At 42.0% G+C, this 13,487-nt stretch overlaps 1 protein-coding gene across 3 annotated transcripts; it reads right to left on the bottom strand.

Moving 5' to 3' along the window:
* Nucleotides 1-76: 76 nt before the first annotated feature.
* Nucleotides 77-12,979, bottom strand: LOC133554695 (uncharacterized). 3 transcript variants are annotated; one of them, XR_009807186.1, is made up of 4 exons: nt 12,880-12,979; nt 11,375-11,530; nt 10,121-10,230; nt 77-1,181 (listed from the first exon to the last, which is right to left on the bottom strand). XR_009807186.1 is itself a non-coding variant. In XM_061903726.1 (4 exons), exon 4 carries the CDS (start codon nt 7,909-7,911, stop codon nt 6,946-6,948), a length of 966 nt encoding a protein of 321 aa, XP_061759710.1. In that variant the 5' UTR covers nt 7,912-8,139; nt 10,121-10,230; nt 11,375-11,530; nt 12,880-12,979; the 3' UTR covers nt 6,139-6,945. The 3 variants fall into 3 exon arrangements, 2 of the variants coding, with proteins under 2 accessions (XP_061759710.1, XP_061759711.1); XM_061903726.1 differs by lacking the exon at nt 77-1,181 and adding an exon at nt 6,139-8,139; XM_061903727.1 differs by lacking the exons at nt 77-1,181; nt 11,375-11,530 and adding an exon at nt 6,139-8,139 and having other exon boundaries at nt 12,880-12,969.
* Nucleotides 12,980-13,487: the final 508 nt, after the last annotated feature.

The raw sequence follows: 13,487 nt of genomic DNA, 5'->3' as shown, positions 1-13,487 counted from the left end.
TATTTTTTGTTTTAATATATTTTCTGTAGAGAATGACACATGACAAAAACCTTCGTAGTTGTTAGAAATCCCACTTTTTATGTTATACAATACACGCTTCCCTGATGAGAATATTTGGCAAGCACCGTTTTGTCTCACTAATTTCAGCAATCCTTGAACTCATCGTAGTTTGTTTACATGTACAACTTTCTCCGACGCTGCCACAGAAAGACATGTTTTATGCCACTCTTTCATCGTCTCATTTTGTCCACCAAATGTTTTATACTGTCCGTGAACACACAAAGGTGGGCTTAGTTGATTTTATTGATTTGCTTGAGTGCCTATAAGGCATATTTGGTCAGTCCATGACTCCAAGCTAAGCAATGCTAACATGCTGTTTATGCTAATTAAATGTACACATTGCATCATCATGTTTGTGGGCCATGGTGTTCCAGACCACAGCAAATGTTACCCAGCTTGCAAATATTGTAATAAATCCATTGGAAGGAGACAGCCTGCCGTTTCCTTTAACTTGACACAAACATCTATACCTTTTGGCAATTCTGAGCCAGTCATTTCCAGGAGTTATCTCATCCTGTGAGAAGCCTCCATTTTACTAATGATTTCCAATGTTGCGAAAATGTGTAGAATAAAAATTAAAATACAACATTTCTGTCAACGAAGATTTGCGTCAGCCTTTGATAGTAGGCTAATGTAGCTGATATAGACACGTACGTCACGTGTTGTCTTCATCATAACACTTATATAAGGCTTTAAATTTTTTGCGGCTCCAGACAGATTTTGTTTTGTATTTTTCTTCTTTCTTCTTTCTTCTTTTTCTTCTTTTCTCTTTCAACATTTTGGGTTGCCGACCCCTGGACTAGGGGAAGGTGACGGCACGACAACAGCAGATCAAGCTCAACAGATTTGATGAGTGCTTGATGAGTGCATGGGGTGTGTATGCTACTATGTGTTTGAATGGAAAACTATGTGTGGAAATACCGTAAGGTTTGTTGAAGTGCGTGTTGGATGTACAGCGTCCTAGTCCAAGGGGAAGAAGCCAAGAGGTCCGAGGTCCGAGCGGGGTTGTAGGCAACAGGGAAAAGTCCGGAAGTCCAAAACAGGGGTCAAGGAGAGCAAACAAGGTCCAGGAGGGAAAAGGCAGCAGCCGAGGCGCACAGCGGAAGCTGCAATACGAGTGACTGTGGGGAAAATAAGAGACAAAAAGGATCAGGAATAAGGCACCCTGGAACAATCAAACGAGCGAGATCAGAAGGGAAGTCAAGACACGCGAAGCTTACTGAGAACAGAGCTACGTTGCGACGAAGAAAAGTCAGCGGCGAGGCTCTTTATCATGTTGGCCTTCATTTATAACCAAGTGCGTTGATTGCAAATTGCCTCCGACTGCGGTAACACTTGGCAGAGTAACCGTGTAATACTCTTCCATATCAGTAGGTGGCAACCGGTAGCTAATTGCTTTGTAGATGTCAGGAACACATCTTGTGAAACGACAAGGGTTTGTTATCATATTTAATGCTTAAACCAAAAATTAACAAAAGGTGAGTGCCCCTGAAAAAAGGCATTGAAGCTTAAGGAAAAATTATTTCCGGGTGCGGCCACCGATGTTGCTCACTGCTCCCCTCACCTCCTAGGCGGTTATCAAGGGTGATGGGTCAAATGCAGAGAATAATTTCGCCACACCTAATGTGTGTGTGACAATCATGGGTACTTTAACTTTAATCAAACGAGTGAATGAATGTATTTACTCTTTACGGTACAGTAGAGTTTTAGAGTGATTTCAGACCTGCTCTTTTTTTCCCCCTGCTTGTCATGGTCAGAAAATTAAAGCTTTTTTTTTTTTTTTTCCAGCTCCCCATTAAGGCAAACATCAATCTTCAGGCAGTCCACCTCTGCCTCTTCCTCCCGCTGGTGGCGCTCGATTGTTTGACAAGCGAGCTGTATCCCCTCACTAGACAAGGTCAGAGGTGGCGTCGCGAGGCCCACTCACACATCTGAGGAGGCCGATTCCTTCCTGTTGCCTCCAACCTGCAACGGTCAACCGCAATTCCGCTCGATTGAAGGAGAAAAAATGAAGGAAAAGGCGTGCTTTTCAAATCACTCGTAACAGCAGTCGGTAACGATAACGTTTACTGTCGGTGATGTACATGCCGGTGTACTTTGAATAAAGACACCAAACATTATTGTTCCGTGTCGGCCTTAAGGAAGTGGTGGGTGGGAGAGCAGTGACAGAAAAAATTGTTGAACATGGGGAGTTTCTCCAGTGTTGGCGCACCTAGTTTCACCATTTTAAACCTCGCCAGTCACATGACTCCACCCCTCAATAAAAATCTTCACATTTTTGACTTGCACATTTATTTTATTTATGCATGTGATGCAAGTTCAGCCACAGGGAGGAATTTTCGAGCATGGCAGGTACGTATTGCAGACCAGTATAGCTGTAATTGCTATTACATGTTTGTACACAGCTGGTTCCTCTATAAGTCAATTCCCCGTGACACTGTGTCAGCAAATACGCAGACGCAGATGCATTTACCATAGTGCACCTATGTTAACACAAACATTTCTTACCTTCTCCTTGAGAGTGGAACTCTAGAATGGAAACAGGCGTATTTCTCTCCAGGGGTCCAGCATGTAGTAAATATACACGCAATGTTGGATGTAACATGTTTGCTGAATGTCACGTGAGAAGGACGGACGGACGTGAAGACATTGTTTTGTAACATGCAACAATTGATGGAAATGAAAAAAATAATGGCACTCAATTAAAAGTCTTTCAACGATTATAACTAATGTATAAATAACACTTTTTCCCCTTGCATGAAAAAATAGAAATAGAAATATCAAATTGAGGCCATAGCAGCAAGTGTCAAGTTTTTCTTTACTTTTAGTTCCTGTTTGTGACACCTCTGAGTTTGGTTTGGTTGCCATGGCTGCTTATTGTTTTCACCTGCCTCTGGTGTTCGGGACGCTCACTTGTGTCTAATCAGAGGCACTATTTAAGCCTGCTTCTGCTAGTCAGTCGGCCTGGCGTCATTGTTCGCTTCATGCCTGGTCCACGTAAGTCTTGTTTGTTGATGCCACAGCAAGTTAGTTTTCTTGTTCATGATTCTAGTGCTAAGTTGTGGTTCTTTAGCTTGTCGTGCGAACGGCACCCTTTCCTTTTGCTTGTTTCCTGTTTTTTTTTTTTGGTTCAAGCTATGATTTATGAAAGTAAATCATGCTCCTACCTTCACGCTTTGTCCGGAGTTGTCTGTTCTGCATCCCGGGAAAACGACCCCGCAGTGAGCTGCGACCCCCCACGTGACGTATCTTTAGAGATTAGTTCAGGCCTGGGCAATTATTCTGACCCAGGGGGCCAAGGTGCGAGAAAGAAATGTGTCCGGGGGCCAGTATATCTATTTTTAGGAACACTAATACAAAACCTCACAATAATGTCTGATTGAATGCTAATAACATTATGACAGACCGCCTTAAAAAACGGAATTAAATTAACATTTTTGAGAACCGATATTGGCCTGTAAGACCCACATTCAATTCTATCCTTGCCTTCTTTTGGTGTAGCTGAAGTAATTGCGTCCCTCCAATTAAGTGGCGTTTGTGCCTTTTTTAAAACCCAATTCAATGTGGAGAGTAAAACAGGTAATAATTATTTGTTAAATTCCTTATACCACTCTGCCGTGTAACCGTCTGATCCTGGCGATTTACTTAATTTAAGCCTACTAATTGCAACTTTTCATTAATTTGCAGTTATATCTGCCGACATTGTTTGGTTTTGTTTTTCCATCTAAAATAGGTAAATCCAGGGAGTTCAGGAAGCTGTCAATTTGAGTTATGCTCCTACTAGAGACTTCGGAGTATGTTCGAAGGCTTTTTTCGTTTGGTTTAGTTTTTATAATTTTTGTTCTTGGATCCCTGATTTTATGAATTGTGTTTTTTGCTATCTTATACAAAACCTGCCAATAATGTCTGATTGAAGACATTTTGACATACCTTCTTAAAAGAACGGAATGAAATAAAATAAATGTTTACTCAATGAGACACCCAGAATGTACATGAAGATAAAGAATGTGGGATTTTAAATATTAATTGTTAATGATAAAACACTGAATATTGACAACATATGAACGTCACACCCCCTCTCGATCAACATATATTAAAATTAAGCAAAATGCAACAAACAGTGAAATATGAAGGCGAGGGGTAAAAACCCTCGCCATCTACGATCTGATATATCTGATACATCACTAGACTTCAGAACTTTGTTGTAAAAATATCCTTCCATGTCTGTCCCTGACACCCCGCATTTTCAGGCTTACTCTGGAAACACTCTGTGGAAACGCTCCCCACCCACACTGCTTGGTGCCTCGTCTGAGCTGCTGTGACTTAGATTACCATAGTAACTAATTAGATTACCATAGTACCGAGTATATCATGCAAAAGCGCAGATTCCAACCATTGAAATACTTTGTATTGTTCAAGATTTACGGTAATTTGAAAACATCACTGCACATCATAATGGCAGCTACAGTTTCGATCTTAAATATCTGAAAAAAATATTTGGGAATGTCTGACGGGCCATTTGAAAAGTTTAATGGGCCGCATGCATTAAGGCACGGGTGTTACGTTTGCGCGTCATCGTGGATGCGCGGGGAGTGTCGCCTCTCGATGCGCAGGATCACAGCAGGCAGGAATGAAGGTATGAACAGCCTTTTAATGTGAAGTTACAAAAGAACACTGGTACAAAAGAGCAAATCAAAGGCGTGTCTGAGCACAGAAAACTAAATGCTAATATAAACAGAAGACAGAGTTCGAAATCCATAAAGCGCGAGCCGAGCGTGCGGAGGCAAGCTACATTTAGCAAGCAGAAAAATAAACAGAGACTACTCACGTAACGGTTGCAGGTGCAAACAAACTGGCGAGAGTGAACTTAGGTAGCAGAGGGGCTTAAATACAGAAAACATAATTACAAACCGGTGTGTGAATGAGCCATGCAGGAGGAGCAAATAAGGTAGTCATGGTGGCGAAAGTAAACAAGGAAGTGCGCTATGAAACGGGATCGAATGAGTCCAAAACATGACCAAACATAATAGGAAAATACAAAAAGGGGACAAAACATACTAGATGTGTGATCCGGAAGCCGGATCACAACAACGGGCCTTAATTTTCCCAGTTCTGGATTAGTTGATACACAGAGGATTATCATCAGTGGTTAATCTGAATCATAATAATGCCTCATTATTGTTATGATTATTATTAGTGCATCTCCTGGGAGTTTAGTCTTCTCATGTCTTTAAAAACTAGTGACACATATTTGTAACTTTAACCGGGGGTCTTTGAACACACCACAGTTACGGGCAATGAGATGCAAGATTAAAACCTGTACATTACTTCCTCCTATGCTGCCACAGATAGATTTATAGTTTTACCTTTCTTCTATCACCTTGTCCTTGTTCCAAAATGCTGGCGCTGCGAGTTAATGTTTAAAGGTGAGCTTTAATGACATTATGATGTTCGTTTTGAGGGAAGTGTTCCAAGTATCCAGGTGGAACAAACCATTTTGAATTTTTGCCAAGAAGTGTAGGCATAATCTCAGACTGAGTGCCATTTTGAGTTTTGTTGGCCGGCTGAATATCGTCAGTAAAAGAAACAAAAGCAAGAAAAAAAGATCTAATGAGAAAACGCTGACATTGTGATTCTGATATCTTAGGGGTGCACCAAAGACCACATTCTGAAACCTCAAAACATGCAGGGTCCATTTTGATATTTTTTGATTTTGCAAAAAAAATATACATGTGTTTATATATATATATATATATATATGTATATAAAGATAAAACTTAGTGTCAGCTTTGTGTTATAAGTGCCAAAGTGTATTATTTTTAGTTATTCCAAAAAAATGTCAGCTTTTCCCCAATACATCATGTCTTTTTTCTCTTTTTTCCTAAATTTGTATTGTTTTTGTTTTCACGACATTATTCTGCAAGACAACAAAACTCAAACTGCGGGCTGCAAAAGCCCCCAGGGTCGCACTTTGGACACCCCTGCAATAACTAATAACAATATACTTTCTCACCTATAACACAATGCTGAATCTATTGTGGAGGTTTCCTGCGTCACAGTATCACACAGCTCAGGATACAAGTTTGACACAGTATTTAATACATCTTTTACTGTACACAATTGTCCGTCTTTCAAGCTTTTCAGCTGTCTCTGTTCGTCTCTCCCGCGTCCTCATGCGTCTGTCCCGCTTCATGGTCTCCAGCACTGCTAATAAAGGGAACAAGTGATTAGATAACTCGTTCCAGCTTCGGTATCCACTCACCTGTTGGCTGCTTCATGGCCGGCCCCGGCACATACCCCGCCCGCAGGGGACGCGTGGAACACGCCCCTCTCCACATGCCTCCGCGCGCAAAGTTTCATCGCGGGACTGCTCAAGGGGAAAATCCTCCGTGGACTGCCAGCGGAGGGCCGATGGGGCCTCCCGCGAACCCCCTGCCGGTTCCCGCCTGTCAGTGCCGGATGAATCCGCGTCGCCAGCGAGTACTGCGCGGATATTCCCCTGTCCTACAGTCCATGAACGCATCCCCACACATTGTGTCACTAACTGGTTAAACCCCAGCCAATTTGTTCCTAAAATTATGGGATGCGTAAGGTGCGCGCTTGCGGCAACCTTAACATTATGCTTTTGACCTTCATACCAAATTTCCACTGGCACAATCGGGTACTCGTGCACATCCCCATGAATACACCTAATTCTTCCCAGTGTCGCCTGCATCAACACCCTGGGTCGAACCAGGTTTTGGTGCATCATGGACTGTTTACAGCCCAAATCCACCATTGCCCGGTATGTACTCCCTTGTATTCTTACTGGGACACAGTACGTCTCCCCCGGATCGGGGGCGGGTGCTGGGATCCCGACAACCCGCATCACATGCCCCACCTCCATTAAGGAGCACTTCCGGCGAACGTGACCGGGTTGACCGCAACCCCAGCACACCGGCCCGGGCGTCTGAGGCGCCCTCTGTGAGGGAAGCCCTCTCTGGACAGCGCTGGTACCCTGAAACAGACAAGGAGACAGTGGATTGGCTCACCGGTTCCCCCCCCCCTTGTTGGATGTGCATGTGTGTGTGACTGGGTGCGTGTGTGTGTGTGCTTGTGTTGATTGTTCAAGGAGGGGACCTGATCCTTGCTTCCCGGTCCTCCGGCCAGGTGAGGGCGCCACTCCAGTGCCCGTCGGTCTGGTGGTGGGAGTCGTCGGCGTGGAGCTGGGATGGGCCTTTTCGCTGCCTTCGGTGTGTTGTCCCTCTGGACCGCTAGGTGGTCCTCAGCCAGTGCCACTGCTGTTTTTACCTCCGTTGGACGGTGGTATCTCACCCATGCTGCGGTCCTGGGCGGGAGGGCGTCGACAAAGTGCTCCAGGAGGATTCTTTCAACCACTCGAGGATCTTGACCATTTGGTTGAAGCCATCTGTCCGCCGCGTCCCTCATTTGCTGCGCCAGGATGAATGGTCGGTCTTCTTGGCCCAATTTCATCGCTCGGAACCTCCTCCGGTGATCCTCCGAGCTGCTGCCGACCCGATCTAGGATGGCGTGGCGTAAGTTGTCGTACTGCATCCTGGCGGCTGCCGGGAGGGCCAACGCCGCTCGCTGTGCCTCCCCCACAAGAAGCGGCAGCAGCTTCACTCCCCACTCTGCCTCTGGCCATCCGCATGAGGTCGCCGTGGCCTCGAAGAAATCCAGGAAGGTGTGGGGATCTTCTGCCTCCCCCATTCGCTGCATGGATGTCGCTGCTCCCCCTCCTACCGTGGATCTGTCCATCAGCTGCTGGATTAGCTGCGTCTGTTGCCGGCTTGCTCCCGATACCTCGGCCAGCACTTGCCCGAGCGCCTCCAGGGGTGATGTGGTGGACATCGTCGTGGTTCGCTTAAGTTGGGTGCCAGTGGTAGAGGTTTCCTGCGTCTCGCCCGGCTTCTTCTGACCACAGTATCACACAGCTCAGGATACAGGTTTGACACAGTATTTAATACATATTTTACTGTACACAATTGTCCGTCTTTCAAGCTTTTCAGCTGTCTCTGTTCGTCTCTGTGCGTCTCTCCCGCGTCCTCATGCGTCTGTCCCGCTTCATGGTCTCCAGCGCTGCCAATAAAGGGAACAGGTGATTAGATAACTCGTTCCAGCTGAGGTATCCACTCACCTGTTGGCTGCTTCATGGCCGGCCCCTGCACATACCCACCCCTCGCAGGGGACGCGTGCAACACGCCCCTCTCCACACTATTTTTTGTCTTTATATATGTGTTTTTTAACATTTTTTAAAACAAATAAATATATATCAAATGGCCCTTGCATACTTTGACTTTACAGTACGCGGCCCTTAGTGACATTAATTTGATTCAAACAACTTTACTAATGAACTTTCTCGATTGTATTTATATTATATTAACATTTATAATGGTTTTGTTTCAATAAATTGGATATTTAAATGACAAAAAAAAATATCTTCAAATTTGACAAAAGCCCAGGGCTCCCCCTCCCAGCAGACACAAAATATTAAAACATTGAGAACTTGTTTAATTAGGTCCTGACGTGCATAACGTTGCTTTTTGAGAATGTTTAATCAATGTTGGGTTCTGATGTTGATTTGACCATTGAATTTTGGTCATTTCCCAACCAAAATTCTACAACACAAAAACAACGTTGAAACAACATACTTTTGACAATGTTTACCCAATGTCAGGTTGTGACGTTGATTTGACCTTTGAAATTTGGTCTTTTCCCAACCAACAACGTGGATCCAATGTTGGACATCAACTATTTACAATTAAAACTATATTGCAATGTTGTTTCAAAGTCAGTTTTAAAGGACATGTGTGTATCATCGGCGTTCAGTTCAGTTCAGTTCAGTTTATTTCGAACAGGCATACATTGTAATGCATCACATATATCCAGTTGTTTCATTACAGCATGTCTGAAAAGGAGTAGGAGGAAGCTGAGCTTATTTAATCCTACCACTTTTCATAACATAGCAATTTTATCCCATTTCCTTGTTCTCTCTAACAGAACAGTGTATAAATAAATAAGTAATACCAAAATATACCATAGTAACCGAACAAGTATTTAATATATAAGGATTTTTTTTTTTTAAAAGGTTCAAGATTTTCCTCATAATTGTTCTTCTGTGTATTTTGTGAACACCTGTAGTTTGAACCGTCTCTTAAACTGAATCATATTGGTGCTTTGTTTAATTTCTTTGGTTAATCGATTCCATAATTTAATTCCACATACGGATATGCTAAAGGTTTTAAGTGTTGTACGGGCATACAGAGGTTTTAAACTAGATTTTTTACTCAAAGGTTTTATTTATCTTCTTTTGTTGAGAAGAATTGTTGTACATTCTTGAGTAGCAGGTTATAGTTTGCTTTGTACATCGTTTTAGATGTTTGCAAATGCACCAAATCGTTGAATTACAATATATATATTAATAAATAAAGGGTTTGTATGTGTTATGATCCGATGCCCGGATCATACCATATTGTTGCTTTGTTCCTTTTTATATCACATTTTGTAGTTTGACCTCCTTATTTCCTGTTTTGCTCTGTCACCATGGTTGCATATTGTTTCCACCTGCTACTCTCGGTTCACGCACACCTGTTACTATTGATTACTGCCTTATTTAAGCCTGCCCCTTTTGTTCTTTCTGTCTTGGATCCTAATTTGCTTTCACGCAACAGATGACGACTGCTTTCCATTCTTTACTCACTATCTTTCGCGCTACTTTGTATTTTTCCCTAGCTTTCATGCTAGTTGTTTTTGTTTTCCCTTTTTGTGCCTTTGTGCCAAGTATAGTGTTTCTGTTTGTTTCCCTAGCTGTGGTGTACAGCATTCCCTCCTACGACGCCGCTGGGTACGGAAGTGATAAATAACGGCCATAGAACTAACTATTTAACGGTTCCTGTGATCTAAAATAGTACTGGTCTTTTCAAAGCTCCTGGTTTTGTGTAAAAGTTCATTGCAGTCACAACATACTTTATTCCTGCTAATACGTCACAGCAACCCCGGATACCAGATTAAGTCCCATGTTTTGGAAAAACATTTCATTCATCTTGAATAAGACACTCACTTAAAATGCTTTCTCTGCAAATGTGAATGCGACTGCAAGCTTCTAATTCCAATTCGGGAAAACAAGTCCTTGTTTTGTTCCAGCGGCATCCTCCTTCACGCCTCATATCTCTGAAAAAAAGCACACGAAAGAAGGCTTACAAATGTGGGAGTTGAGTTTCTGACTGAACTGACAGCTGTGAGGGACGGAGGGGCTCTCAGAGCAGGAAATGACTTGACCTAACCCCACAATCCCAAACCCCAGTGGGAGATTGGCCCTCGCTGACAACAACCCCCACAGCTCTGAGCATCCCCGGTCACCACAGCAGGCGCCCACAGAGCAAATGTGCTACAGTCCGTGTCTCGGCATCGCCTCAAACACTTTTGGAAATCCAGATGCCAGACGCTTCGTTAGCATTCCAAAACAAACGTTGACTTTCATTTTGTAAAATGTCATGATTGCTTTGGCAAATCTGTGTTAAGAGACGGGGGGATTGTGATTTATAGTCAATACAAAGTAGTAATTCTGATTTGTTGATTTGTGTTACTGTTCCTGCATATGTACATTTTTGGTATTAAAAAAAATGTAATGGGAAAAAATACAAGTACGGTATAAATTAGGGGTTATTTACATCCAGTTGTAATTACCATTTATTAGGATTCTGAATCGATTAATTATTTTCAAGAATTGGTTAGTACTTTTGGCCCCCCTCCGCAGCGCCAAAAGGGACAAGCCGTAGAAAATGGATGAATGGGGTTTGATCAAACTCGCAGCAAAGAGGATATTTTCTAACCTGATTGTGAGGAATAATTTGAATCGAGAATCGTGTTTAATCGCTAATCGATTCCTAATGCAGTACACCCCAAGAATCGGAATCAGATGAAACCGGGTGTTGCTGAAATATTTAAATCCCTAGTACAGTTACAAAAAATACATACAGTATATTTTCCTTAGAAAATAATTATCGAAATATAATCTGTTCCAGGATCAAACTGTGACTATCATAGAACTTTAATAACCGGTACAGTGATGCTTACTGTACATACTGTACAGGGACTCTGTTTCTGTTCCTGTTATATGGCACATGCCAAATAGTATTTGTTTAAAATGAAAAATATAACAAATACAACTGTCGTCAAGTAAGGTGTTTGTTTCCTCCAGGCTCGACTACTGCAACACACTTCTTGTTGGGATAAATAATAAATGGGTTGTACTTGTATAGCGCTTTTCTACCTTCAAAGTACTCAAAGCGCATTCAGAAGCTGCAGTACTTACAGAATAGTGCTGCGAGGATCCTAATGAGCTGCGATGAGGTGGCGACTTGTCCAGGGTGTATGCCGCCTTCCGCCCGATTGTAGCTGAGATAGGCACCAGCGCCCCCCGCCACCCCCAAAGGGAATAAGCGGTAGAAAATGGATGTTTGGATGGATCCTGATGAGAGTGCGGAAATACAACCATATCACACCAATTCTCAAATCCCTTCGTTGGCTTCCTGTTCCACTCAGGATTGAATACAAAGTCTCCATACTACCCTCCCCCCTCTACCTCAAATAACTGCTCACCCCCAAATCCTCCACACGACACCTCCGCTCCAAACAGGCTAACCTCCTCCAACCTCCAAGGACAAAGCTACGTACTATGGGAGACCGAGCTTTCTGCTCCGCCGCTCGCAGTCTGTGGAACGCTCTCCCTGACCACCTGAGGGCACCACAGACTGTGGATGCTTTTAAAAAAGGCTTAAAAACCCTTTGAAAAAATAGCCTTTTTATAGATATATGCATACTAGTTCCAGCTATTAGGCTGTTCAAGTTTATATTTTTATTTATTTGTATTATCTTTTTATTATTGTTTTTTTATATATATTAATACACTGTAGCACTTTGAGGTTGTTTGCTCAATGTAAAGTGCTTTTTACAAATAAAATATATTATTATTATTATTATTGTTATTATTAAATGTTTGAATTTACACTGTACCTTTATAAATTGCCGCGTAGAAATTGAATGTTGGATACTTTCTGAAATATTTTTGACTTCCCGTTCCTGCTTTATGGGTTGTAGTCAAATACATATATATATATATATATATATATATATATATATATATATATATATAACTTTTTTTTTTAAATACTAAAATATACAACAAAAAATACAACTATAATCAATTTAATGTTTTAGGCAACATCGTAACCTACTTCATTGACATATAGTAACTGAACGGTGCATACTTTACTTTTTTTTCCAATTATTTTAATTTATTTTAGAATATGCATGACATCCTGTTTCCTGTTAAATGGCATGTTAAGGTTTTCTGTTCAAAATGAAAAATGCTATGATAAATACAACTGTAATCAGATTATTTTAAAAAACATTGTAACCTGCTTAATTGAAATATAGTAACTGAAGGTTGCATACAGATAAAATTACGAATATGTCTGACTTCCTGTTCCTGTTTCTGTTACATAGCATATGTCAAATATATAAATATATTTTGTTAAAAATGAAAAATAAATGATACACACAACTATAGTCAAGTTAATGTTTTAGGTAACATGGTAACAGTCAGAATGAGTTTGTGACGAACCCCAAGATGCAGAGAGGGTGGCAGGCATTGAATAGGAAAACATGATTTTAATTAAAATACTAGAACAAGGACAAACAAAAGGGTATTAACAAAAGGCGCCCACGAGGCGGATAACAAACTTGGCTATGAACAAACAAACTGGAAGCAGGGAACAAAAGACAGTAAGCTACAAACAGCTACCGAATATAGCTTACCGCTAGTGATGGGTCCGGCAACACTGATGCATCGGCGCATGCGTCGAGCTCATAGAGCAAAACCCTGTGTCTGTGCGCGTAACGCTTTTCGAAAGTCACGTGACCGATCATGAGCTGTTTCGGTCACGTGACCGACACGCCAACTGTGTCGCACTGACGACTGCGCGCCAAACTGTGTTTATAAGGAAGCGCATCTGTCAACGACATGCTGCTGCCAAAAGAATCGCCGCACTTCTGTTGTTGGTCATTGGTCATTTATTGTCGTCGGAGATCATTTCCGCCGTGTGTTAATATTTTGATCATATATCGGAAAAAAATGTATTTGTGATCATTTCCTTGTCGTTTCATCCTGTTCTCTCAAAGTTTCTACTCGATCTGTTAGTAGGTATGTAACGGTATGTGTTTTTGTGTCGAACCGTTTCTGTAGCTCAGTTGGTAGAGTGGAGGGCTCTAAATCCTCATGCTCAGTTCCTTAGGGCAGTGGTTCTCAAATGGGGGTACGCGTACCCCTGGGGGTGCTTGAAAGTATGCCAAGGGGTACGTGAGATTTTTTTTAAATAGTCTAAAAATAGCAACAATTCAAAAATCCTTTCTAAATATATTTATTG

This window comes from Nerophis ophidion, linkage group LG06, assembly GCF_033978795.1.
Source record: "Nerophis ophidion isolate RoL-2023_Sa linkage group LG06, RoL_Noph_v1.0, whole genome shotgun sequence".
NCBI classification, from domain to species: Eukaryota; Metazoa; Chordata; class Actinopteri; order Syngnathiformes; family Syngnathidae; genus Nerophis; species Nerophis ophidion.
This window is presented reverse-complemented; position numbering and strand designations above follow the sequence as displayed.

Excerpts from the sequence above, each read along its gene's own strand:
- LOC133554695 (XM_061903726.1), bottom strand. The coding sequence starts at position 7,911 with ATGTCCACCACATCACCCCTGGAGGCGCTCGGGCAAGTGCTGGCCGAG.